Source organism: Pelodiscus sinensis, chromosome 31 (genome assembly GCF_052426305.1).
Source record: "Pelodiscus sinensis isolate ZL-2025 chromosome 31, ASM5242630v1, whole genome shotgun sequence".
In the NCBI taxonomy this organism is placed as follows: Eukaryota; Metazoa; Chordata; order Testudines; family Trionychidae; genus Pelodiscus; species Pelodiscus sinensis.
The window spans coordinates 16938009-16959717 of NC_143082.1; the positions used below are offsets into that span (position 1 = coordinate 16938009).

General features: G+C 57.0%; 3 protein-coding genes across 5 annotated transcripts in view; 2 read left to right on the forward strand and 1 right to left on the reverse strand.

Moving 5' to 3' along the window:
- ITGB7 (integrin subunit beta 7) overlaps positions 1-5657 on the forward strand; it is a 28127-nt gene extending 22470 nt beyond the window's left edge. Inside the window, exons 12-16 of one of the 2 annotated variants that reach the window (XM_089774792.1) lie at positions 681-898; positions 969-1185; positions 1857-2065; positions 2400-2560; positions 2871-5657. In XM_089774792.1, coding sequence (XP_089630918.1) covers positions 681-898; positions 969-1185; positions 1857-2065; positions 2400-2560; positions 2871-2936 — 871 coding nt within the window. In that variant the 3' untranslated portion in view covers positions 2937-5657. The remainder of the gene's footprint in view (positions 1-680; positions 899-968; positions 1186-1856; positions 2066-2399; positions 2561-2870) is intronic. The other variant, XM_089774793.1, reaches the window with a different exon arrangement.
- Positions 5658-5771: 114 nt separating this feature from the next.
- Positions 5772-18574, reverse strand: ZNF740 (zinc finger protein 740). 2 transcript variants are annotated; one of them, XM_075915925.2, is made up of 7 exons: positions 18422-18574; positions 16890-17260; positions 16269-16400; positions 16003-16089; positions 15048-15171; positions 13916-14034; positions 5772-12841 (listed from the first exon to the last, which is right to left on the reverse strand). In XM_075915925.2, the coding sequence occupies exons 2-7, from the start codon at positions 16896-16898 to the stop codon at positions 12752-12754; spliced, it is 561 nt and encodes a 186-aa protein (XP_075772040.1). In that variant the 5' UTR covers positions 16899-17260; positions 18422-18574; the 3' UTR covers positions 5772-12751. The 2 variants fall into 2 exon arrangements, with proteins under 2 accessions (XP_075772040.1, XP_075772041.1); XM_075915926.2 differs by lacking the exons at positions 16890-17260; positions 18422-18574 and adding an exon at positions 16736-16878.
- Positions 18575-18579: 5 nt separating this feature from the next.
- The window catches only part of CSAD (cysteine sulfinic acid decarboxylase), a 33937-nt gene continuing 30807 nt past the window's right edge, over positions 18580-21709 (forward strand). The window contains exon 1 of the transcript XR_016348177.1: positions 18580-18633. The gene's annotated coding sequence lies outside the window, so the exon portion shown is untranslated. The remainder of the gene's footprint in view (positions 18634-21709) is intronic.

Sequence of the window (21709 nt, forward strand, 5' to 3'; positions counted from 1 at the left end):
GGGGGGCAGAGAGCTGCGGGGCAGTAGGACGGGAGGCGGACGGGGCAGAGGGACGGGGGGCAGAGAGCTGCGGGGCAGTAGGACGGGAGGCAGACTGGGGCAGTAGGACGGGGGGCAGAGAGCTGCGGGGCAGTAGGACGGGAGGCGGACGGGGCAGAGGGACGGGGGGCAGAGAGCTGCGGGGCAGTAGGAAGGGAGGCAGACTGGGGCAGTAGGACGGGGGGCAGAGAGCTGCGGGGCAGTAGGACGGGAGGCGGACGGGGCAGAGGGACGGGGGGCAGAGAGCTGCGGGGCAGTAGGACGGGAGGCAGACAGGGCAGAGGGACGGGGGGCAGAGAGCTGCGGGGCAGTAGGACGGGAGGCAGACGGGGCAGAGGGACGGGGGGGCAGAGAGCTGCGGGGCAGTAGGACGGGAGGCAGACGGGGCAGAGGGACGGGGGGCAGAGAGGTGGGGGGCAGTAGGACGGGAGGCAGACTGGGGCAGTAGGACGGGGGGCAGACCAGGGCAGTGGTTTGGGGGGGCAGCTTTGCCTAGTGGGGAGCTGGGTTTCAGGGAGTTGGAGCCCCCCAGCTGAGTGGGGAGGGGCTTTTGGGGCATCCAAGAGGCGGGGACTGTGCACTTGTGGGCAGCCTGGCCCCATGGCTGGGGGAGGGTAAGAACCCCCATTGCCCCGTTGCAGCTGCAGCCCTGGCCGCGTGGGCAAGCTGTGTGAGTGTGAGCGGACGGAGGCCACCGACCTGGAGGCGGGGTGCCGGGGCCGGAACGGCTCGGGCCCCGTGTGCAGCGGGAAGGGGCAGTGCGTGTGCGGGCAGTGCCAGTGCCACAGCAACGTGCGAGGGCTGCACTGCGAGTGCGACGACGCCAGCTGCGAGCGGCACGACGGGCGGCTCTGCGGAGGTGAGGGCCCCGTGGGGGGAGCGAGCCGGGGAGGGGCGCTCGCTCCGGCTGACACACCCTGCTCCTTCAGGCCGGGGCCAGTGCGTCTGCGGGACGTGCCGGTGCGAGGAGGGCTACACGGGCAGCTCCTGCGACTGCAGCCTGGAGACCAGCGCCTGCCTGCAGGGCGGAGTGATGTGCAGTGAGCACGGGCGCTGCGTCTGCAACAAGTGCCAGTGCGAGCCGGGCTACTTCGACAGCCTCTGCAGCCGGTGCCCAGGCTGCCGCACGCCCTGCGAGGAGCACCGGTGAGTGTGGGCAGGGGCCGGGACGGGAGCCTGCCTGTGCCCGCGCCAGGTGGTGGGGCGGGGGGGGACAGGCGGTCGCGAGCGGCGGCAGCCGACGCAGCTCAGGACAGTGCGCGTGGGGGGACGGGCAGTGGATGGTGCCAGCTGGGGGGGCTGTCTGCTCTGTAACTGAGTGCTGTGGGGGGCCTTGCTGGTGGCTGGGCTTGGGCAGGGGCTGTGGGTGACCCGCCCTGGCGGCTGTTTGCAGCACAGGACAGCGGATGAGTCACTAGGCAAGGGGCTCCCAACCGGTCCGACCAGTCGCCTCCCAGGGGGAGACACAAAGGGAGGAAGGCGGAGTGCAGCCCCTGGCTGGGGGGCAGGGCTGGGAGGGAGGCAGTTACTGTCAGGGAAGCTGGGGGGGGGGGCTGGGATTGTAGGGCCCAGCCTCCCCCCATCTCAAGGGGGGGCCTGAGGCCTCCTGGCCCCAGTTCCTGTAACCAGATTCCATCTGCGCTGGGCTGTATCCTGGAGGAGCGATAAACCACCCTCCCTCTGTTCTACTGGCTGGGGGAGTCTGTTCGTGCCACTACGGGGACCCAACGCGCCGTCACAGGGTGCACAAGGCAGGGCTGGAAGGGGGGAACCTCAGGAACCAGCTGAGTGCAGCCCCCTCTCTGGGAGCCCCGCAGGGACTGTGCCGACTGTCAGGCCTTCCAGACGGGGCCGCTGAGCCAGAACTGCAGCACCGCCTGCAACCACACAACGGTGACAGTGCTGCCCCCCTCCACCGTGGACCAGCACTGGTGCAAGGAGAAGACTGAGGATGGGCGGATCCTGATCTTCCAGATTGAGAGCACGGAGGGGAACATCGTCAAACTGAGGGTGAAAGCCAAGGACGGTGAGTACAAGTGGGGAGCCGGCTGGGGCTGGGGGGGGCTGTGCAAGCAGGGAGGGGGAGTTACCCCTCCAGCGGCTGCTGCTGGATCGCCCCAGAACCCTGAGATGTCCCAGCCGGGACTGGGGGGCGAGGGGGAGAAACATACACACAGCCAGGCCTGCGCCCTCCCTCCCTCCTGCAGCCGGGACTGGGGAGCGAGGGGGAGAAACATACACACAGCCAGGCCTGCGCCCTCCCTCCCTCCTGCAGCCGGGACTGGGGGGCGAGGGGGAGAAACATACACACAGCCGCCCGCGGGCTTCATCCAGGCCTGCGCCCTCCCTCCCTCCCGCAGCCGGGGCTGACCACACCTTGATGATCGTGCTGGGCGTGGTGCTGGGCATCGTGGTCCTCGGGCTGCTGCTCATCGTTGCCTACCGCGTCTCCGTGGAGCTCCTGGACCGGCGGGAGTACCTGCGCTTCGAGAAGGAGCGGGAGAGGGCCAAGGGGAACGAGGTCAGTCCCACCCCTGCCTGGCCGGGCAAGTGGGCTGGATCGGAGCCAGCGAACTCGCTCGTGCCGCAGCCATCCAGTCCCCGCTCCCAGGCTGCACTGGACGGCTCCCTGCCTCCTGCAGCCCATGTTCCCTCTGCTGCCTGCCCGAGCCCCTGCTGGCTCAGGCCAGTCTCCGCGCCAGGCCAGGGCCCCAGCAGGATTGGCTCTTCGTCCCCAGTGCAGAGCAGGGCAAGGACTCGGCCCAGGTCAGCAGGAACAGAGCCTGCTCCCCCAGCCTGCCCTTTGATTGCAAACCTCTCTGCCCTCGCAGGTCAACAACCCGCTGTACCAGAGCGCCACCACCACGGTCGTCAACCCCACGTACAACGAGGACTGAGCCGCTGTGGAGGGCTGCTCCAGTGCCAGCCCCAGTCCAGCAGCACGAGCCCGGCTGGGAGCCACCTCCTGTGAGGCAGCCCCGGCAGGGCCTCCCGTGGCCAGGAAGGTGCAGGCAGAGGGCCCGTTGCTTGAAGGACTCTCCACTCGCTGCCAGAGGCCCAGGATGGGGGTGACTGAGCTGCTGGCTGGGAGCCCCCCACTTGTCTCTGGGACTCTTCGTGCTTGAGTAGCCCCCCTCCCTCCCCCGCACGGCAAATGCCCTGCCCAGGGCCTGCTGCTTCTGCCCCCACTGCCCGCAGGAAGAGCTCTGGACAGAGCCCAGCAGGGAGGGGCAAAGCCCTGCTCCAAGACACAACGGGGGCAGAGCAGAGGCAAGGGAAACGTGGCCCAAGCTCATGGCCAATCTGACATGGGGTCGTGGGCGGCCATGGGGTCTGAGCTCTCAGCAGCAGGTACAGCCCCTCCCGCCTGCCAGGGTCAGAGGCCCCAAGCTAGTAAAACCCCACGGTGAATCCGGAGCCTGAATTAACCTAGGGCCTTCTGTTGGGTCAGCAGGTCTGTCTCCTCCAGCACCCAGAGCTCTCAGATAGTCCCCCACCTGGTGGGCCTCCAGGAAGGGAACTGCCCCTAAGTGCAGGCCCCTCTTGCTGCTTTGCTGGGTGAATTCAGAGAGGAATAAAGGGCTTGGGCAACAGCCAGCTCGCCTCTTGCGCTGTTGTGTTGTGCACCGCTGGACAGGCTCCTGGCAAACACGGGCCAGGAAGACAGTGAAGGGGGTGAAATACAGAAATTTACTGGGAGGCATTTGGCCTAGGCCTGGAGTAGACCAAGCTTCTCCCTCCTACATCACTAAGCCCTTTCCACCAAAGCTCATGTTTTCCCACACAAAAAGGAAGGGGGGGGGGAGAGGGAGAGAGAGAGAGTGTGTGTGTGTGTGTGAGAAAGAGAGAGAGTAAAACGCTCTTCTACTTTAGCTTTCCCTTCTTGCCCCCCAGAAAAGAAGGGACGGAACCTGAGGAATCAGGACTCCTCCCCATGTTTTGGTGGAGAGATTTTCCATGAAATTGCACCATAAAAACACATTCAAACCCCAAGTCTTTTGTGATCCCCCTCTGCCCAGGCCTCTCGCTAATTATCTGTGAATGGGCTGAAGGAGGCGGGGCTCTCACTAGAGACCAATCTCAGAGAGGAAGCTGAGTTAGTCTGTAACTTTACCAGCAGTCCAGTGGCACCGTAGACACTAGCACGGTCTATAAATACACATAGCAGCATGAGCTTTCGTGGGCAAAACCCACTTCCGCAGATGAGCTGGAACGGAAAAAAAAAAGTCGGCTCAGCCGCTCGCACCCTTACCGCTCATGGGAACAAGGCAAGCAGCAGGCCTCTGCACTATGTTCACCTTCTGTGCTTTCAGGGGAGGAAGCTTGGGGCTACTCAACGGCTCCTGCCCCTGCTGTGAGCACCCCCTTCCCTCGAGCTCAGCCCTGGGAGCTCTAGGAACAGGAGCCTTCACGCTGGAAGCTCAAGGCTGTAGCCCACTGGCTCAAGGATAGTAGCAGACCAACTGAAACTCCTGGTACCTGGGTGTTGCTAATGGGGCCCTAGGGTTGAAATTAACAGGCATGGGATTGTTCCCAGCCCCAGAGAAGCCAAGATGGGGCGGGGGGAGCAGGAGCCATGTGGGGTTTGGTGATAAAGTCAGGGAGGAGGTTTTGTGCATTTCCTCATTTCGGCAGCTTCCCATGCTCAAAAGCGGAACCTCGTTGCCACCAGTGCTGCTTTCCTGACCCAACAAGTGCAAGCTCCCACGAGTCCAGCAGGGGTGGGGGTAACACAGCAGGAGAGCCAGGCCCGGGGGCAGCGGAAACCCCAGCAGCAGAGAGGGCAGGATGGGCCCCACAAGGCAGGGAGCTGGCAGCCAGAGAATACCACGGTCCTAGGTACAGCACTGATGGCCACATCCTGTTACCCTGATTTGCAAGCAGTGTAAGGAGGAAACTGCGATCTGGACAGTGCTCTAGACCAGTGCTCCCCCGAACCCAGGCCCATGCCAGACCCTGTCAATAACTAAGCAATGACACACCAACACACCAGAAAGCGTCTTCTAACCCCAAGCCACTCGGCACTCACACGCAAGGAGGGCTGGCATGCACCGCCAGCCAGCCTAGCTACTGTAGCCACCACGAAGGCCTGCCCCAAAGCCAAGTTCTGAGGGTTAATTAAAATTCACAGTTACCATGGTGACTGCAGATTTTTGAAAGAAGCTCTGGGCTTGCTGAAGCTTCGAGGCCCAGACTGTATCTGTTAGCTGTATTGTGGGAACCCCTAGGAACCCATCACGCTCCATTTTCTGACTAGCGACTGCAGGTACCCGGGCCTGACGTCCTGAATGCTTGCTCTGTGAAAGCAGGGGTCCTCTCCAGTGCCTCACGGCCAGGTTCCCAAAGATTGCTATTTCCTTTCTCATAAACCAGACTGCCTGCTACAGGCAGTGTTCCCTGTAAGCGGGGCATGTGTGCCGCCACTCTGGAGCAACTCCACTGCCGCCCAGCCAAGGAGCAGAGCTCCTCCAGCTAGGTTTTCTGTTTCTACTGGTGGTGCCCATTCGCACATGCCTTGGTGCGCTCACGTACACACACATTCCACACATGGATGGAAAAGATTAGAGGAAATATTGGCTACATGGCAATTTTTCTGCACTGCTGGTCAGACGAGGATCCAAGCATCTAGAGGGAACTGAGATAAGAAGCAGAGCAGAGTTTAGAAAAGAAAAACCACAAGTTTTATTTAAATACTCTAAATAGGTCACAAAGGAACAGACATCACACTAATGGTAAAAAGATACAAGTTTATAACATCTTATAAAAACTACAGCTTAAAAGTGATTCTCATTTATTTCCTCAGTAACACACGCCCTCCCGCCCCCTTGCAAAATAAGTATATTTAAAAAAAGACAAATAAGTAAGCCATGGGACTTTCCAGATATCACTCAGCTCAGATTCATTAACACAGGAGAGTTCTTGGTCCATCTGTCAAAACAGTAGTTCTGGGACTACGGGGGGGGGACATCCTGCCTGCCTTCAGAGACTGGTGTCACGCAACAGCATGGCTAGCGCGGCACCATTCGCTCTGCCTACGAAGGGCATCAGGGCAGCCGTCCCCTCCTGTTCACACACTCCCTGACTGAAGGGCAGGCCGGGGCTGCATGCATGTGTGTGGGGGAATCTCTCATGGTTTCCAATCCCTGCTCATGCCAGGAAACACCCCTCACTGCAGCAGAGCATGTGGTTTGATGTCTGGGTGATTTTTAATGCTTCTGAAGTAGGGAAGGAAACCATGCTGGCTGGAGATGGGAAAATGAATATTGTTCTTCAACTAGCCTCTTCTCTGGGCTGGTCCACATACAGGTCTCACTTGAGAAGACAGATGAACACAAATGAGACCAGAGTCTAGTGAGCTTGTCACACAGGCACACTCCAGAGCAGGGCCCCAGTCAGACACATGCCCCCCCACCCACAGCCTGCCACTAGACAGGGGCTCGTGTAGCTACAGATGCCACAGGGAACAAGCTTTCCATGGGTCACGAGGGGAAGTGCCCATTTGCACTCCATTGCAGAGAGCCAGCCAGCCTGATCCCCATGGCTCTGCAATTCACTGACTTTCCAGCCATGGAGGGACTGGGGACAGTCACATTGCTATACTATGCTGCCACAGTACGGGGCTTGCAAGAGTACAGTTCACCCTAGCTGGAAAGCAGGGGAATCCCCAAATTGTTTCAACTCCATGGGTATAATTATCCTCAGCACAGACGCAGCGTTCACACGCCTCTTTGCTACAGTCAAGCCAATTTTAAACTTCCGTGCCTCATGTGTGTTATTAGAACTGACAAAAAATTTCAGTTGATTTATTTTGGAATACCCGTGGTGCTAGCCTGACTGCCCTTTTGCACCCACCTCAGACAGGGAAACTTGATTCTAGTCAGTTTCACTTGTGTTCCTCGTCAGTGTCACTGCCCCCACCTTTCTCATGCTATTTCCGTTGCAAACCAGTTAGGAAGAAACATCTAAATCCGTAAGAGTTATAAAACATCTCTAATGATACTACTCTTTATCCCTGGGCATAGCTTTTAAGGGCTTGTCTATAAGGGGGCACTCAGGAAAATTAATCCTAATTAATTAAAGGTGTGCATTTCTAGTGAACTAGATAAACTGCATTAAACCCATGTGGATGCTCTTACTCAGAATTCAAGTGGTCTTGATTTATCTTGATTCACTTTGGAATGTCATGACAGATTATTTTTAAGAACAGTTAAAAGTAAAAAAACAAATCGTGTCCAAATCATTGTAAGTCACTATTTTATAGCTCTAAAACTGAACGCTTTTTCCATGCATCAGCTGAGGGCTTTGCAGGACACAAGCTGTATGTGAATCCAGTGAGCCTCTCAGCCCCAGACTCACATTTTGTCCTGGGACTCAAAATACCTCTGCGGATATGGTTTAGAAAAAGGCAGCCCCCACAGCAAACAATTTGACCTCAGGCTTTAAAAAAGCTGCAGCTTCTCTGCTGCACCGGCAACCTGCAATGTCAGCGAGACAAATGAACCTTCCTGACAGCACACCATGTGCATGCATCAGCTACTTGAGGAAAAGGACAGTGATACCAGCAGCTCTGCAGTAGCTTCTCACATCAGGTTAAAAATCAGCTTTTGAGAACCCTCCCCCCAGCTGCAGTGCATCCAGCTCTGCTGCACTGAACACAGGCAGCTTCAATCCTTAAGAAGGGTTGAGAAACAAGGTTCCCACCCAACAGTTCCCCCAATTTAGGATCTCAGCCCCAGACCAAAGATTTCCATGAAAATTCAGAACCAAGGGTGAGTTAAGTTTGTTCTCCAAATGAGGATCTGGTTTAACTGAACTAACTGTTTGCTCAGCAACAATATGGGATAACTCGTACTGCCCCCTTGTGCTGGGCAGATGTACTGCTAGATTGCAACCCTTGATGCTGTCACAGACAACCCCCACAATGAGCTTCCATGGGCAGCTGTACACAGAAAATTCGTGTTCCAACAGTCAGACGTCAGACTTCACACTTCAATAGTGAGTCAGTACAACGAGCACACAGAGAACACGGACACTGAGCGGTACTTTGCCCAAAGTCGGTGCCAGAACTGGGATCAGAACCCATCACCTTCTGACCTTCAGTCCATTGCCTTATTCACTGGGTGAGGACAGGAGAATACATTATGACATCCAATACGCAACAGGACGTCCCATTTTAGCCCAAGAAGCCAGGTCTGACCTGCAGATTATTCTTGTTCAGAAAAGAATCTTAATTCTAGGATTAAAGGCTTTTCTGGTGGCTTTCGGCAGAGGGATACTTCACATTAAAAGAGGTGCCACTTCCTGACCCCACCCAGGAAACCAACTCATTGCCGACTGGAGAGATCAAGCCAGGAGTTCGACAGACACAGTCGATGCGGGATCTTTTCAAAAGCCCTGATTTCTGAAGGTGACATGCAAACCCTCCCACAGTGGAGGTGCTGATCAGTGAGGCAGATATTTTAATGCGATACGGTACTAGGCACAGCTCAGTGTGTCTAACGATTTCCATTGGGCCACAGGAGGCAGGGAACCTTCTTTTACCAAATGAAGAGGGTAAAAGGCTGCAAAGAGTCGTAGCCTCGCAGTGGGACAGGAAAAGCAGAGAGCTCCTTTAAATTCCAGCGTTGGTGAAAGAGAAAGACCCATGCAAGAGTGACTTGTCTTTCCTTCTCAATCAGCTCTGACCTGACGGCCAGACAGAACAGTAATCATCAATGGCTGGCCTGGAAGCTCTTCCATTCAACAGTCCCTCGACCTTACACGCCTCAGCCAGATTGCAAGGCACAGCTCGGTTCAAACAGCCACTAACTCCTGTCCAGGTCAGCTTGGGCCACGAGCCAGCTGAACTTGTCCTTCCCTATATGCCACGCTGGCTGCTGGCAACATGGCGCTCCCAGCCAGCCACACTCCCCGCCCCACTGCTCCTCAGCAGGCATTTTGCCTCGTCTGATTTGAAGTGACGGACGCTTCCTTGGGGAGACTGCTACAGCCTAACAGCACTCTCCGGAGCCAGCTGGAGAAAACAGCTTATGCTCTGGTTCCAGCCAACACGCAGAAGCTCAACGTGCGACAGGCCGTCGTCTCTCTTGCAGAGAAAGACTGAAAAGCAGCACTCTCAAGTACAGGCTGCAGAGGCCTGGCAGAGAATCACGCAACTGGCACCGAAAATGAACCATTCGGAAATGGTCTCAAAGAGGCAGCTTGGCCTTGATCACGTTGTGAGCAACTCTGCAAGTGGACTGGTCTTAAAGCTGCCAGATACTTTCGCAAAAAATACCAAACATGGTGGGAAAAAAATTGGTTGAGGGGAAAAAAAAAAAAAAAAAAAAAAAAAGACCAAACTTGTTGAGAAACACCCCCCACCGCCGGCTCATTAAAAAAGAAAAGAGTAACTGTGCCTTTACTGGACACCTGGCAACCCTAACTGATCTATGGCCTGGGCAGAAAGAGCCCATCTTCCATCCTGTGTGGTTACAAGCAGAGCCTGCCTTTGTCTGACCACATGGGCAGGCCAAGATGCAGAGAATCCAACTCTTGACGACAACAAAGGATGCTGGATGCAAGCAGGAAATTGGACCATTGCGATGTTCAAGCACCAAATCTACTGTCCCAATTCTTCCAGGTGTCTACACTCTCGGCTCCAGAGGGGCTCAGTGCGAAGAGCAGTGTTTGGCACCTGGGACAGTGACTCAGGTTCCACACTGCAATCAAGCATGAAGCTGCTGTACTCCACGGGGGAGAGCTGGACCAAGGGCACCCTCAAGTACAGTGTCCATACTGGTGCATTGCGCACGCGGGTGTGCAGAGCACGCTGCTGCTGAGATTTACCAGAGACCCAACCAAGCAAGCCTCAGGCCAAGCCAGGGTGCTCTGTGTTGGGGGCCGGGACACAGAACTAGGGATGTTAAATTGCATTTAATCAACTAGTCGATGGAATTTCCACTGACTAGCGGATTAGTCGATAAGCGGGGGAACTGTGGAGCACAGTGGGGTTAGCTGGCAGGCTCTTAATGAGATTAAAAACCAGATGCGTGGTGTCTGGGACTGGGCATTAGCTAATTTCTGGCTCTTGCCCAGTCCTCCACTACACCTCTGTCTCCCCTGCCCCCCGCAGAGATGGTACTGGGGGCGGGGGGAACCAGCTTTTAAACCGGCTCCTCCGGCACTGGCTCCTTCTCGCCCCACCTTGCTGCCTCTGATAGAGGCAGTAAGGGGGGAAGTGACTAGTTGAGTCACTACTTGACTCTCTGATAAGCTTATGCTTACTGGATAGTCGACTTGTCGCTTACATCCCTACAGCAAACTCCATTCTCTTTGTAAATTGGCTTTCAGTCCCATCTTTGAGAGACAGGGATTGGGCAGCAGGGAGCACTGCAAATCTCCCCTGGCAGAATGTGTGTCTGATAAATGTGGGGCAGAAGGAAAAAAATACATCCAAGATTAGAAACCCATTCCTATCTCTTTTGGGGGTGGGAGATGAGGATGGGAAGTAGCTGTGGGGGAAGGAGGCTGAAGGGACCTGGAGACCCAAAGGAACGCAACAGCAAGGTGAAGAGACAAGTCAGCTTGCTACCTTTAGCAGCATTCCTGCTGGCCTAGCAGTACTTTGCCCAGGGCCAGTGGGGGAAAGAAAAGGGACTAGAACCCACACCCTTCTGACTTCTAGTCCATTGCCTTACTCGTGGGGTGGGGGCAGAAACTTAGGCAGCACCTACGTTCCCTGGAGGTTTGATCTGATGCTAGGAGAAGCTTCTACAAAAAGATTTTATTTCGGCACATCACTGGCTCAACACAGGGATGTGAACTTAGAAGTGACAGAGCCACCGACATTTTGAAGAACTCTTGGGTTGTTTCCCAGGGGCGTTTTGCTCCAGTGACACTGATGCTCAAAAAGCTGATTGGTGATTCTTGCTGTGCTGTGTAACCTTCCCTCACGCCTGTTTTCTCCTTCCCCCAGAACAATTACTAGGGCACCGAGTCGCATGCTGGGGCTGCAGCGACGCCAGCTGCTGTGCACACAGACCATGCTTATTGAGACTTGGGCTACGCATACAGGGACATATGGGTGGGGCTCTCAATGCAGAATGCTGAGTGGGGAGTATCCAATACGGCTGTCACTACAGGGGGAATGGGACCCAACGCAGACACACACAGCCTCTCCCTTACTGATAACATCGGGGACAGGCCTGACTCAGTTTGCATCAGCTACAGATCAGAGTTTTCAGGGCACAAACATGCGTTGGGAACTGGGAGGAGGGTTGGGGGGGGCAGCGCTGATGCTTTGGTAATGGGGTTTGTTCTCCTGTCCTGCAACAATCAGGGCTCCAGAGAGTGGCCGGGGAGTCTTCTCCTCCTTCCTGTCCACTGTTTGTTTCCTCAGCAGGAGAAAGTGTAACTGCCTTTCCCTACAGTTCCCTTCAGCTGTTCTAGCTCCCTCTGAGCTGCGCGGCTGCTCCTGGGCCCCTGGAGAGTTGCGGTGGGGGAAGCTACCAGTTTACTTACACGGTGTCCCCCCCACATTCTCTCAGTGGACAGAGCATCAATGTAATGGCAGTGAAATCCGAGAGTGGATTGCATTCCCTCCAACTCCATAAGAGACACGGCAAAGATCCATTCCTGGCTAGTCCTCAGGCTCAAACTCAAAAGGGTGGGGCTTATCCCAAATTACAAAGCACCTGAAATCCTTTCTGAGTGAGACCCAATCCCTGCAGCATGTGAGGCAAGAGCCTTTCTGAGAAAGCCAGAGTACAGGCTGCTGCAAGCAGACAAGGATCTGAATTCCAAAGGCCCCCCCGGGGAACAGTGACATGTGATAAGTGATCACCCCAAGCATCCTCACATACCCTGGGCCAAGGAAGGAGGCCAAGCAGCTTCCCCACAGCCATGGGTTTCATACTCCCAAGCCGTGCCCGTCACCCAGGGTTCAGATGTTACTAAGACACGCTCAGACAATGCCATGAGGGTTTGCCTCGGCCACATGTGCGGCAGCCACCCAAGCAACACAGCTCCGCACGACACTGATCACACAGGCCGTCACAAGAGTTTCAACTGCGTCCCTGCAACTGCTACACTCCCCCGCCTTCCCTCCCCCTCCGACATCCCCACTGGAAAGAGCAGGAGGAAACTCGGTTACAAAACCAGACACTCTAGAAACAAAAGCTTCGCAGACCTCATTGTCAAGCTCCCAGCTGAGATGAGTTCCTGCATTTTACGCCGAACCAAAATCCTCCACAACTGCCTCTGGTAATCCACTGCTTTGCTGCTCTCTTCCGGGGAGACGGGTTAAAAGCAAAAAGCCAGAAGAACACCACGGTTGATTTCCACTCCACTAGATTTCATACCTTTGAACTCTCCCTGAGCGTGAGCGGTGCAAGCAGGTGCTTGGAAGGGTTAAGAGTTTGAGGTGAGCGGAGCTAGCTTTGCTCTGTCGTCCCCAGAAACCTTTCCTGAGAGGCAAATGGTGATGCTTCAAAAACAAACCAATGGGAAGAGAAGGTTTATACACAGCTGCCTGTGGCGTCTGCTGGTTGGGTAGAGATTCCAGATCATCCTCAGCTTATTTACAGTGTCAGGACCTCATCTGAGAGTCTAGGAGAGTCCCTGTCCCCAGTTCTGTCTCCTTTGGCTAAGGGAGCCGGAGCAGGAAAAACCAGACACAGAAAACTGAAAATCCTGTCCACTTCCTAGCTTTTCCAACACGTCTCCCTGGCTCCTAAAGCAGCAGCTGCGAGTCAGGGGTTTTGGTCTGGCAGCCCTGGCACATTCGTTTGTGTCTCAGCAGCCGGTCTGTCCTGGAGAAGCTCTGCGAGAGATGGAGGAGAGAGAGGCTGTTACTGCAACATCAAATCCAGCCAATAAGTAAAGCCCCATAACAGGCCAGTCTGTACTGCTGGGGCCTATCATGAGAATGGCAGACTCCATCTTTGGAGCTAGGAGAGTCTCTGGGGCAGCAAGACAGGGCTGGAGTCTGTTCAGCTTGGGAGCTGTAGCCAGGCCCAGCTCCCCCACATTCAGGGCACTCAGCTCGTTATAGCTGTCTGAGAGATGCTCTTGCTCACACAACTAGGGACACTTCAGCAGCAGAGGATTGGCACAGCCATGGCCTGTCCTCCCCCACACTTGCTTGGGTAGCTGTGCCAGCTTTTAATGCCCAATGGGTGGGCCCTACCTTCTGTCATGGGAATTCCCACAGGCTGTTTTCAGCCAAAATCCAACCCCCCTCGGCTTGAGTGGCACAAGAGGCCGGATTGTAACCGAGAACCTGGCCCAGCGCCCAGCCACACTCCTCAGCTGACCCAGTCGGTCTCTCTCGAGAAGACGCAGTGCCATGTGACTGAGCAACTGGCTGCTCTGCTGGGTGGAAGCCTGGAGTCTAACCCAGCTCAGACACCAACTCTGCAAGACAGCTGGACCAATGGATGGCCATTGACTGGGGAACCTGTTTTGTGGTAGGCCTGATGTCTGTGGGAGGATTTGCTCATCTCTCTGTAGTATTCTGAGTGTGCCAGGTAGAGACCTGCACTGCTAAGCACAGACCACACCAGGCACATGTGACTGGGCTAGATCAAACCAGGACTGAATTCCCAGATTGCCCTTCACCAGACTGTTTGTAGGGGGATAGCAGTTCCTACAGGGAGGAAGCAGCTTCCCTCGCTGTGCATGCACAGATCGGCACGTGCTAGCTCCCTGGTATAATCCTGCTGTCCTGCTCCAGGAAGCCACTACGCCTGGGGCAGGGCGAGACCAGGCCCTTCCAGGCACAGGGCGCCGGCTGATGCTAGGTCACAGGAAGGGGGGGCTACCCTCACAGACCACGGATGGGGGAGTGTCTGCAGCAAAGTGACAGGTGGCGTGCCTGGCTGGAGTCGGGGGTTACCTGCATGCAGCGCTCGCACTGGTAGGGCTTTTCACCACTATGCACGCGTTTGTGACGCTCCAGGTGGTACTTCTGGATGAAGCGCATGTCACACACATCACACTCAAATGGCTTCTCACCTGGGGAGGAGCAGAAGGGTCTGTGAAAGGGAGTCTTGTACTGCTCCCTGGCACCACCCACTCTAGCCACCACCTAGCTCCAAATCCCCACTTGCCTGCCCAACCCAGCCGTGCCTCAGACCCCTATGCTCCTCTGCCTGCTTGCACATCTGCCCTCTTCTCCTGCTGCGTCCCCACTTGCCCTACCAATGACGCCACCGTGAAACTCTTCTCATCTCCTTGTCTTGTGCCATCCTGTGCTGCCCCCAACATGTAGGCAGCCTCTTAACCCACTTGCAAAGCCACTGCCCCCAGGTGGAAAGACCATTCACCAGGCTGGTCTGCATTAACTGATCAAACAGTGCCATCTGAACCTGGTCCTTCTCCTCCCCTAAGTGCCCATATCAGTGCCCACTCTGGCGCTGTGCCACATTTGAGCTTCCCTGGAAAACTCACCAGGGCAGGGATGGGTCTAATTTAGTCTGTAACCCTGCACATCGTCCTCTCTGCATAGCCTGTTTGGTCACCCTCTCTTCTCTGCTGTTACAGCCCTGCTCTATGCTACAACTCACAGCTCTCTCTGCGAGCTGGGCTGTTCGGGTGAAGTGGCAGAAAAGCAAAGAGAGGGACAGAAGAGCTGGCCTCTTCTGCCATCGTTATCCAGGCATTCAACAAAGAGCAGCAGAGGGCAGCAGCGGCTCCTCCTGGTCAGATCCATGGCAGGAGCTAGAACACAATGCCATTAGCTTACCGCCTCTGCAGGGAGCATTCACACACTGCACCACAGCCCTCACCCCCCGGCAGCAAGACTTTCTGAATTAAACCTAGCTAGGGCCCTCACACCCTCTTGCAAGCTTTCTGCTGAAGGAGCTGGGCTGTTTGATGAGGAGAACCCCGGCCTCATTGGAGCACAGCTCCAGTTACAGGCCCCGCTGGATCAGCCTCACGATACTTCACTCCCTGCTCTGTTTCTGACCGAGAAGACCCACGGCAGCCATCGGCCGAGCAAGGCCCTCGCCCTCCTGACTCTTTACCGGTGTGGATGAGGATATGTCTCTTGAGATGGTAGCTGCTGCGAAAGGCTCCGTAGCAGTGCTCACAAATAAAGTTCTTGGGGATTCTCAGCTGGAAGGAGCCGTTCTGTTCGATCACCATTACCTGAAAAGCAGACAGACCGACCCTCACCCATCCAGAGCATGGCACAGCAAGCACTTAAAACTGCTCCATGGTCAGGTGCTGCCAAGCTATTCACCCCCTCTTCCCCCACCCATCTGGTGACCTCTAGTGAACTCTTCAGGGAAGGGACCATTTCTGTCATGTGTCTGGACAGCACCCAGCACAACAAAATGCCCAGACCCCTGGCCACTGCATTACAGATTGTGAAGCACTTTGAAAAGTGCTACATATGAGATAAGTGGTATTAACGAAACTACAATATAAATAGCTGAGCCTCCCAAGCTTCCTAAAAGGAAGGTTAGTATCATCCTCCATTTTTAAGAAGGCAGATGAAGACACAGCAAGGGCAGCAAGCCAGTGGGAGGCCCATGGACAGAATTCAGGAGTTCTGATTCCAAGTCCCATTGCTTTACTCATAAGACTATCCCTCCCATTTTAGCTACGATCCTTCTTGCAGGTGAGATGAGCTCAGCATTGCAGGGAGAGCTAATCTCCACCACAAGGTGTGTCTCCTTATTTTGATTTAGGGTATCGTGTTCCCCCCTCACCATCTTTCCTCCACTGTCACTCTTGGAACCTATGAATCAATTTCTCAGCTGCAAGGTGCTGGGCCCTCAAGGCCGAACAGTGCAATCACTAGGGGCCAGATGCCTGCTTGGAATCAAACACCTGAAATGCCCCACTGTCTGAGAAAGAGGCAGCAATACCAACAGCTCCCTCAGGAGGAAAGGCTGGTCATGGGCACGGCAAGACTTCACAAGGCAGCCCCATCTGCCCTGCTCCTTCCTGAGCACAACATGGACGATTACCTGCCTTTTTAATAGTCTTTTTTGGTTGCGATGCTTCTGCCGGCTCTTCCTCTTTACGGCTGCGAGACTTCTCACTCTCTTGGCGGTGACCCTTAAGGAAAGAAAACAGGGATCAATTCTTCCCCATGTGCACCTCCAGAGCCCCTTACCCCCAGAACTCTCTAGAGACACCCGAGCCAATTCACGTAGGTACTCCTTTCTAGTCACAGCAACGATAGTGGGTATGGTAATGGGGCGAGATCAAGGCAAAGATAATAGTTCCTTCCATACCAGCACGTTTGGGCTGGTGCCTCTCTCTCCATTCTCTGTCTGCTTGGAGCTCTGTTTTGGCATCATCTTCTTGCTGGCAACAGTTGGCACGAGGCACACCCCAGAGAGGCCCTCACAGGCCAGGAGACTTGCCTAGGAGATGAGATAAACCACCATGAAAGATGCAGGGTTGAGCTGAGCTTAGCCAGCCAGCCAGCCAGCCAGCAGCTAAACCAGCCACTGCCCAAACATGCCGGTGCCCTCTAACAGAATGAAGCACACATAGCCAGCCAAATGTGCAACTACACCACCCTCTGGTGGCTGGAGGTCTCCAAAGAGGAGCTATAATTTAAAACTGGTAGCTAAAAGGTGAGATCCCTTGAGCTTAAAGAGCAGTGCTTTGGGAGAAAGTGTTCAAGTTTTGTGGTGCTGTGTGTGCAACCATGTTGGCTGCATGTGCTTAGCTGCCTGTTTAATTCAACCGTTACCTTGTTTGATCAGAATTACATTGTTTGAATTAAGCATCAACTTCTACCCACTGTCACTGTGGGTCACCAAGGGCTCTGCAGCCCATTCAACTTGACAGTCACCTCCCTGTGACGTTGCATCCCTGTTACAGATGGGTAAATTGGGGCTCATTACCTGAGCCATCTTGTCTGTCTGTCCTCAACAAACGGATTGTAACAATTCTTTAGCCTTAATTCTCTCCCAGGAAAGAATTTTACGATTAGAAAGATTTTTTTTCAGTTAATCATTTTTTGCTGGTCTTGTCCAGTACCCTCCACTTTGCTGACATCTTTCTGGATTCTGAGAGCTGGGAATTGGAACTGAATGTGGCGTTCTAAAGGCGTCTTCCCCCAGAATTGTCGAGAGCACTGGAAGGTAAATGACTGCACTGCTTTTACAGATGAGTCATCCCAACCCTAGTCCTGCTTCTTGGTGGATTCTGAATATAGTGAGTTGATCTCTGTGCCACGATATCACCTCAGACACTCCTCTGGTTTAGTCTGAGCCTGCAAGTAAAAAACAAAAAAAAATGTATAAGTAAACAAGTTGATGAGGGACAGCTAAAGAAACGTATTGGTGTGTCAAAACACCATCATTCAAAGAGAAACCAGGCAAAATTCATTGTTTAACATTGGCAGAGAAAAGAAGAGACACATTCTCTCTTTCTTTCCACTGTTTACAAGCTTTTCTAAGCCTTGTGAACATCATTTTGCAGATGGGGAGACCAGCAGACAGATCAAGTGATTGGCCCCAAGTCACACACTCAGAACTTAAAGTAGGGTCCAAGAGTTCTGACTCTCAGTGTGATCTGCCCTGACCTCTTGGCCAAGCTCCAGCCTAAAGCTGGGAAGAGAATCTGGGAATCATGACAGCCACCTTGCGTTCAAACACCTCAAATGCCAACACGTACAGAAAGACTGCCCTGGGTGCTCTCCCACAGTATTAGTGTGCAGTTCAGAATAAAGAGTCTTGAAGTCAGAAGAAAAGATCTTGAACTTTTTATTAGAAACAAGCAGCATAAAAAACTGAAACTGTGTACTGCCAGCTGTCTGTTTCATGATGTTGCATGGAGGTGAAGTGAGATAGTGAAGTGAGAATGAGCAAGCAGAAAGGCGCATAACTGTGGATTGCCATTCCTGTTTACACATGCACAAGGGGAACGAGCAAGTTAGTGACTTGCAGGAACATCATCACTGGCATGAATCACCGTGAGTGCAAACACACTGAGGAATCAGGCACCACAACAGGTGCTCAGTGTAGCATCCCAGAGCCTGCATGGATAAGTGTGTACAAGCACTCATGCTGGTGGAAGGGAGCATAGCTAAATGCAAGAGCCTCTGCACCACGCTCACGTGCAACAGCCCGCGGGGTTGCACTCTCAAGCTGTGCACAAGTGTGCAAACCCGCAAGCACGCGGCTCCGCGCAAGTCCGTGACCTAAGAGTGCAACGCTGCAGCCTGTGCATGTGTCTGAGCGTGCAAGGCCGGGGCACGAGCGTGCACACGAGGGGGGGGAGTAACCTGAACACCAAGAGTGCAAGTGGCACCCCCGAGCGTGCAAGGCCCGGCACAAGCGTGCACGCGCATGCGCGCCAGGCCGAGGCACGGGGGGGGGCAAGGCCAAGCCGGGCCCCGGCGCCCGCTGCCCGACGGCTGGGGAATCCGTACCTGGCTCGGCGGCCGCGGGCTGTGGGCTGAGCCGTCGCCTCCGCGCCCTCCCCCGGGAGACAAGTTTACAAACAGCGGCCCGAGCCCTCTCGGCCGCCGCTGTCCCGGAACCGGAAGCGCCCGACAAAGGGGTCACTTCCGTTCCTCCAGGGCCGGGATGGCGCATGCGCACGGCTGCACCTGATGCTAGCCCCGCCGCCATCTTGGTGCCGGTACGTGAGCGGGAGGGCACCGTTACCACGGTAACCTCGAGGATGGGGCGGGGCTCGCCCTGGCCCCACCCCGGTGTCTCCAGAGGGCTCCGATGTGCCTCGAGCCCAGAGCCTCTCCCGAGCCGGAGATTCTAAGGAGCGGGGAACAGCAAACAATAATCCTGGGGGCGGGGCCGAGAAACCCCCCACCCCTAGGGAACAAAACACTGGACTGGGGGGAGGGTGCAGGAGGGGTCTTGGGGCAGGGTGTCTGGCCAGGAAGGAGGGTGCAGGAGGGGTCTTGGGGCAGGGTGTCTGGCCAGGAAGGAGGGTGCAGGGGGGGACTTGGGGCAGGGTGTCTGGCCAGGAAGGAGGGTGCAGGGGGGGTCTTGGGGCAGGGTGTCTGGCCAGGAAGGAGGGTGCAGGGGGGGTCTTGGGGCAGGGTGTCTGGCCAGGAAGGAGGGTGCAGGGGGGGTCTTGGGGCAGGGTGTCTGGCCAGGAAGGAGGGTGCAGGGGGGGTCTTGGGGCAGGGTGTCTGGCCAGGAAGGAGGGTGCAGGGGGGGTCTTGGGGCAGGGTGTCTGGCCAGGAAGGAGGGTGCAGGGGGGGTCTTGGGGCAGGGTGTCTGGCCAGGAAGGAGGGTGCAGGGGGGGTCTTGGGGCAGGGTGTCTGGCCAGGAAGGAGGGTGCAGGGGGGGACTTGGGGCAGGGTGTCTGGCCAGGAAGGAGGGTGCAGGGGGGGTCTTGGGGCAGGGTGTCTGGCCAGGAAGGAGGGTGCAGGGGGGGACTTGGGGCAGGGTGTCTGGTCAGGAAGGAGGGTGCAGGAGGGGACTTGGGGCAGGGTGTCTGGCCAGGAAGGAGGGTGCAGGAGGGGACTTGGGGCAGGGTGTCTGGCCAGGAAGGAGGGTGCAGGAGGGGTCTTGGGGCAGGGTGTCTGGCCAGGAAGGAGGGTGCAGGGGGGGTCTTGGGGCAGGGTGTCTGGCCAGGAAGGAGGGTGCAGGAGGGGTCTTGGGGCAGGGTGTCAGGCCAGGAAGGAGGGTGCAGGGGGGGACTTGGGGCAGGGTGTCTGGCCAGGAAGGAGGGTGCAGGGGGGTCTTGGGGCAGGGTGTCTGGCCAGGAAGGAGGGTGCAGGAGGGGACTTGGGGCAGGGTGTCTGGCCAGGAAGGAGGGTGCAGGGGGGGTCTTGGGGCAGGGTGTCTGGCCAGGAAGGAGGGTGCAGGGGGGGTCTTGGGGCAGGGTGTCTGGCCAGGAAGGAGGGTGCAGGGGGGGACTTGGGGCAGGGTGTCTGGCCAGGAAGGAGGGTGCAGGGGGGGACTTGGGGCAGGGTGTCTGGTCAGGAAGGAGGGTGCAGGAGGGGACTTGGGGCAGGGTGTCTGGCCAGGAAGGAGGGTGCAGGAGGGGTCTTGGGGCAGGGTGTCTGGCCAGGAAGGAGGGTGCAGGGGGGGTCTTGGGGCAGGGTGTCTGGCCAGGAAGGAGGGTGCAGGGGGGGACTTGGGGCAGGGTGTCTGGCCAGGAAGGAGGGTGCAGGGGGGGTCTTGGGGCAGGGTGTCTGGCCAGGAAGGAGGGTGCAGGAAGGGTCTTGGGGCAGGGTGTCTGGCCAGGAAGGAGGGTGCAGGGGGGGACTTGGGGCAGGGTGTCTGGCCAGGAAGGAGGGTGCAGGGGGGTCTTGGGGCAGGGTGTCTGGCCAGGAAGGAGGGTGCAGGGGGGTCTTGGGGCAGGGTGTCTGGCCAGGAAGGAGGGTGCAGGAAGGGTCTTGGGGCAGGGTGTCTGGCCAGGAAGGAGGGTGCAGGGGGGGTCTTGGGGCAGGGTGTCTGGCCAGGAAGGAGGGTGCAGGAGGGGTCTTGGGGCAGGGTGTCTGGCCAGGAAGGAGGGTGCAGGGGGGGACTTGGGGCAGGGTGTCTGGCCAGGAAGGAGGGTGCAGGAAGGGTCTTGGGGCAGGGTGTCTGGTCAGGAAGGAGGGTGCAGGAGGGGACTTGGGGCAGGGTGTCTGGCCAGGAAGGAGGGTGCAGGAGGGGTCTTGGGGCAGGGTGTCTGGCCAGGAAGGAGGGTGCAGGAGGGGACTTGGGGCAGGGTGTCTGGCCAGGAAGGAGGGTGCAGGAAGGGTCTTGGGGCAGGGTGTCTGGTCAGGAAGGAGGGTGCAGGAGGGGACTTGGGGCAGGGTGTCTGGCCAGGAAGGAGGGTGCAGGAGGGGTCTTGGGGCAGGGTGTCTGGCCAGGAAGGAGGGTGCAGGAGGGGTCTTGGGGCAGGGTGTCTGGCCAGGAAGGAGGGTGCAGGGGGGACTTGGGGCAGGGTGTCTGGCCAGGAAGGAGGGTGCAGGGGGGTCTTGGGGCAGGGTGTCTGGCCAGGAAGGAGGGTGCAGGGGAGGTCTTGGGGCAGGGTGTCTGGCCAGGAAGGAGGGGGCAGGAGGGGACTTGGGGCAGGGTGTCTGGCCAGGAAGGAGGGTTCAGGAGGGGTCTTGGGGCAGGGTGTCTGGCCAGGAAGGAGGGTGCAGGAGGGGTCTTGGGGCAGGGTGTCTGGCCAGGAAGGAGGGTGCAGGGGGGTCTTGGGGCAGGGTGTCTGGCCAGGAAGGAGGGGGCAGGAGGGGTCTTGGGGCAGGGTGTCTGGCCAGGAAGGAGGGGGCAGGAGGGGTCTTGGGGCAGGGTGTCTGGCCAGGAAGGAGGGTGCAGGGGGGTCTTGGGGCAGGGTGTCTGGCCAGGAAGGAGGGGGCAGGAGGGGACTTGGGGCAGGGTGTCTGGCCAGGAAGGAGGGTGCAGGGGGGGTCTTGGGGCAGGGTGTCTGGCCAGGAAGGAGGGTGCAGGGGGGACTTGGGGCAGGGTGTCTGGCCAGGAAGGAGGGGGCAGGAGGGGACTTGGGGCAGGGTGTCTGGCCAGGAAGGAGGGTGCAGGAGGGGTCTTGGGGCAGGGTGTCTGGCCAGGAAGGAGGGTGCAGGGGGGACTTGGGGCAGGGTGTCTGGCCAGGAAGGAGGGTGCAGGAGGGGTCTTGGGGCAGGGTGTCAGGCCAGGAAGGAGGGTGCAGGAGGGGTCTTGGGGCAGGGTGTCTGGCCAGGAAGGAGGGTGCAGGGGGGGTCTTGGGGCAGGGTGTCTGGCCAGGAAGGAGGGTG

Bases quoted from the DNA above. Each gene is read 5' to 3' on its own strand.
- ZNF740 (XM_075915925.2), bottom strand. The intron at 15,172-16,002 runs GCAGGTAATCGT...TCTGCTTTTCAG, and splicing joins CAAAAAAGACTATTAAAAAG to GTAATGGTGATCGAACAGAA. The intron at 12,842-13,915 runs GTAACCCCCGAC...CATCTCTCGCAG, and splicing joins AGTGCGAGCGCTGCATGCAG to AGCTTCTCCAGGACAGACCG.